Below are 5,070 nucleotides of genomic sequence, written 5' to 3' on the forward strand. Positions count from 1 at the left end.
AGCAGGAATCTGCTGCCTCAGGACTGAATGAATCAGCAGCAAAGCAGTCTGCTGGAACAAAAAGGGACTAATGAACAGAAGGCAAAAGACGTGGCCACCCATGACACGGAGAGCGTGCAAGCTACTTCTGTGCCTATTTTTCCTGCTGTAGTAGCTACATCCACTGGACAATTTAAGGCACAGATCATGCCAGTAGTGGCTGATAGGGTCCCTGAGCAGAAGAGCATGTAAAGTGCAAGCAATTCTGCTTATACAATATGACATCAGGATAATATTAGAAAAATTACTTTATGTAGTGCCATCTTCCCTAGCCCCATCCTGCTGCTCAGACTTTTTTTGCCAAGTGCTGTGATGTTGACCTAGGATTTTAAAGGGTAGGCTAGAGCTCCAAAATTAACAGTAGGTACAAACATCGCATAGTCATGAACTTTGTGCCACTCTGGGCCAATGATTGCATCATAGGAAGACAGATAGTTCCCATTCCAGTTTGCAAAATCTTTAATATTTCAGAAATAGGGAGATACAGTAGCTGCATGGATGCCATTGTTTGCATCCCTAGAACGGTTTTGGAAACCTGATAACTGTTTTATCATTGTTATATCAGTGATACTAGTAATTACCACCTGACTGGACCGCAGTGGTAATTCCTTTGCTAATGTTCATTGTTGTACACCAACAGTTTCAGTGTCAGTGATGAGCCACCGAAGCAGACAACTCTTAACTCTTTGACGGAAGATTACCCTTAAACTGGTTCTTTATTAGGATTTGGTGGTTCTCTACAAGAACTTAAACCTTGCATTTCCTTTTCCCGAAGCGCACTGCACTCCTCTGTATCTTACCTCCCCTATCTACTCCCCTACCTATTTCAAAAATATGAAAATGTAGTGTATTTAATTCATAGGAATATTTAAACTGTTTCCTAGACAGCAATGGTTTTCTATGCTAGACCATCTATGGTAACTGAAAGTCAAGCTTAGCTGAGATGGAAAAGAAGATCACATCATTGCAGGACTGGTATTCATGACATAGTGTCAAGGGCAGGTAGGCACTAGTAGTTGGGACTCCAGGCATGAAGATATTAGAAATGCTGGACCTTTGAAGTACAAGGATACTTTTGACCCTTTGCCGGATTCTGTACTAGTTCTTGTCATGAGGACCAGTCATAAAAAACAGCTGGAGCTGTGGCCCTGCTGCAGCTCAATGTGCTTGAGTTACACAGACATCACATATATTGAAGTTACTGTTGGTGGCTGGCTACTAATACCTTGCATAGATAGAACTGTACTGTCACTTCGTATTACTCCTCAGTCGTTAGCAGCTTTAAGGATTACAGAAGCTCACGATGGTGCTAAATAGGTTATATATTTATGTGGACTAATAAACAGAGATTCCTGAATTAATTTGTTGTTTCTCTGGACTAAACTTGCTCTTTGTGAGCTAGGAGTTCAACCCAAAACAGCAGTTCCAAGCTGTGTGTGATGTGTTGTTCCTGTGCAATTTTGAAATGACTGCTTGCCATTGGAGAGAGCAGTCATAGCTGCCTGTTAGAAGACAAGCATAGCCCTGCTTTCTGTTACAGTGTAAGAAGTGGAGGCAGACATCTACCAGGCACTGGAACCTACAGCAGGGGCAGAACCTGGTGGCCTCCACACTGCCCATGGTACCAGGAGATACATAGTCACCTCAGCAGGGCACAGGACTTGTGCTCCTGAACCTGGCCAAGAGGCCAGCATTACTGGTGTTGTCAATGACAGTTTAGCAAATGACCCGTTATTTCCCCACAGTGATGCTTTACTGAAGTCTGTTATATCACAGGAGGCAATTCAGACCAGGTCATTCAGTGTGTGCCTTTCTGTCCCCACCAGTCTCTTCTGATTATACAGAATTGAGTCATCTCCCTTTGGCTCTGCAGCAGAAGAGACTAAAAGAGCTTTGCCTTAGACTGCCTAACACTTGTGGCTGGGAAGTCTTGAGATGTCAGGCTTGGTTTTGGCTTCTCTCTCCAAATCAATTAGCATGGGTGGGGTTGCAAGACATCTTCTGACCCCTTAGACACTTAGCTGTGAACCTGCCTCAAAAACATTTGGAGCATTTTCAGCTTTCTTTTTGTGAAAGGCCATAGAGGTCTGTTCTGAAAATGCTCACCAAATCAGGCACCACAAGTGAGGTATGAGGGAGAACCACCAGATTTGAAAATCCTGGTGTCAGCCCAGGGCTCCAAGCAACTGCACAGCATCAAGACTTAGCAGGTTTTGCACATGGCCACCTGCAGAAACTTAACATGCTAATGAGGTTGGCTCCTGAATGAAATTTTTTGGCATCTCATTAGCACCTGAAAGCAAGACTTCAGTCGCTTAGGATGGATTCATCTCACCTGTCTTTAGATATCCACGGTGCAGATACCTGTGTCTGACTTTGTCACTGGAGCCCTGCTTTGTATGCGCTGCAAAGAAACAGGCACATTTAGGGCATGGCTCATCTGACCTACTTCATGCATTTACATGAAACTCGTCCTTATAATGATGCTTTAGTGTTTAAATCCCTGTGATTCAAAAATGTACTTCCTGTTGAGATCTTTAAAATTATTTGTGAATAATCATGCTCTTACAATAGTCAGAATGGTTCATTAGTAGGCTGTCAATATCGTATTCATATTCCTCCTGCAGAGCAAAACCTTTCTTTGTGTTGAAGTAATTTGTTTTAAATTTTCTTTCCTACAGAAATTATTCAGAGGCTGCTTGTGTTTGTTGGAAATTCTGACCTGATTATGGATGTCATTTTCTTTTGCTTCAGATAAACTTAGAAGAAGCATGCCTAACCTTGCTCGGATGCCAAGTACCCCCACCATTAACAGTAATGCTGGCTTTGCTAGTTCTCCAGTTGCCGTGAGGAACAGTCAGAGCTTTGACTCCAGTTTGCATGGAGCGAGTAATGGGATTTCCAGGATGCAGTCGTGTAGTAAGTAACTGTGTTCTTTGGCTGTGTGCAAGGAATCGATAGAGTGGTAAAACACATGTCCTGGTTACTGATCCTCTGCTTTATGAAAAACTAAAAGCAGACTGTGTTCTTTTTGCACCGGATTTTAATATAGCTCACTATTTTCAGAGTTTCTGTTTTGGAAAGCGAATTCTGTCCATCTTTTTATGCAGCTTCGAGAATTTCATCACCTCTTATTTTTTTCATTTGCGTATTCATTTTGCGCCAACTTCAAAACTGAAGTTATAATAATATTTAGTAGTAGTAGCAGCGTTGTAGAAGCACCAATAATGCAACTGATTCATATAAACTTGCATTTTTAGTTTTCATACTAGAATCAAAACCTGCTTTTCTTGTCATTTATACTATGCTGGGTTTACAGTACACTGTGTAAATAATATCTTAAAATACATGACCTCTCTTACTGAAGTTGAGCCACTTTCTTACAAGCAAATGGGGTAAACAGAGGATTATATCCTCAAGTATAATATACTTGCTGAGTGGGGGAATTACAATGACTCTGCAGTTAATTTAATTTAGGTGACTTCTTGATGGGGAGATGAAGGGAGTGTTGATCTAGTGGATGTTGAATTATTAATGTAGAACTTGAAACAAGATAGATCAAGACCCAAACCCATCTCTTCTAGCACAGTGGTTGAGGTACTGTAACACAAAGTGGAAAAAGTAGATTTCACTGGACGCAGGCAAAGGAAAGGATTTAACTTAGGCCTCTCATGTCCTGAGAGATTTTGGAGGGAGAAGTTGGCAAAAGCTTTTCCTGTGGGTGTTTTCTTTCAAATTTGAGCAGAATTTACAAATGTCTTCGAAAGTATTAAACTGCACCTTTTCTTGAAAATATACTTGACTGCTGGGTTTATTTTGTTTTATTTTTGTCCCGTTTGAATAGGAGAATGAGGTTAGGTTCCCACTTGAATTTGCATGGTAGTGCATTGAGAGTTTAATTTTGCTTACTATTTTAGAAATATATATTTCTCAGGGTGTGTATATATGTGTATATATACATGTATGTGTATATATATGTGTGTGTATAAAATGCGATTTTTCTTAAAAAATTTTTTTAAAAACATTTCTAATAAGCGGCTGTGCTGGGGTATTTAAGGAGCAGTGTTATTAAGAGTTCCATATCAATATATTGCTTAACTTAAAGTATTGTTTAATTGAATCCGTACATCTGTATTTTCTCCTGTGTCTTTAAACGATTTTAAGATGTCCTTTTTCTAAGACTCTGAAACAGACACGTGTCTGATGTACACCAGAGGGCAGGATTGTGTAGAAAATCTATATATAAAGCTTCTGGAACCCATAGCATTGGTTTAAAATGATAGTTTACATAACATTGGCCTTGGAATATGCTGCTGTATTCATTGAAGATCTTTATTATAGCCTTTTTATTGTTTTTATACATAAAGCTTTAACTTCTGTGATGTTTGATAATGCTTTAATGCACTGTTCATTAGAGAAGACGCAAACAGCCTTACAGGAATCTAAATGATCTAACAGTAGTTAACTTATCAGCAGTATCTCCTCTTTAACACTCTAATTACATAGGTGGAATTACGGTGCTTGTAATAGCTAATGAAACCTCTTTGAGGGGAGAAAGGATGAATATGGGTTGGGATTTTTTGTTCAGGATGGGAATGGAACAAGGTATTTTAGTTGAGTGCAGTGTTACAGAATACAGTATTGGATCCAAGGAATTTTTCAGCAGTTTATAATTAGCAAGTAAATTGTATAAAGATGTGTTTATACCTATTTGATCTATCTAGAAATGATCATTACTACCTGGCCTCATCTGCTGCATACTGACCTTGTTACTTCCTTTTCTACCACTCTTTACAGTTCCATCTCCAGGACAGCTTCAACACAGAGTTCACAGTGTGGGACATTTTCCAGTGTCTGTCAGACAGCCTCTCAAAGCTACTGCCTACGTAAGCCCAACCATACAAGGTAGTAGTAATAGTAACAGCAGTATTCCAGTGTCCAACAACTTGCAGTCATATTCTAACACTGGGATCCCAATGCCAAACAAGACTGCCAGTCAGGGGATTGTAGGGCGCAGTGATCTTCCGAGCA

General features: G+C 40.0%; 1 protein-coding gene across 2 annotated transcripts in view; it reads left to right on the forward strand.

Annotated features, from left to right (window-relative positions):
• The window catches only part of SLAIN1 (SLAIN motif family, member 1), a 50,897-nt gene that overhangs the window by 41,690 nt on the left and 4,137 nt on the right, over positions 1–5,070 (forward strand). For both annotated transcript variants that reach the window (XM_010138820.1, XM_010138819.1), the window contains 2 exons: positions 2,794–2,958; positions 4,837–5,065. In XM_010138820.1, coding sequence (XP_010137122.1) covers positions 2,794–2,958; positions 4,837–5,065 — 394 coding nt within the window. The remainder of the gene's footprint in view (positions 1–2,793; positions 2,959–4,836; positions 5,066–5,070) is intronic.

Source organism: Buceros rhinoceros, unplaced genomic scaffold, assembly GCF_000710305.1.
Source record: "Buceros rhinoceros silvestris isolate BGI_N320 unplaced genomic scaffold, ASM71030v1 scaffold6196, whole genome shotgun sequence".
Classification (NCBI taxonomy): domain Eukaryota; kingdom Metazoa; phylum Chordata; class Aves; order Bucerotiformes; family Bucerotidae; genus Buceros; species Buceros rhinoceros.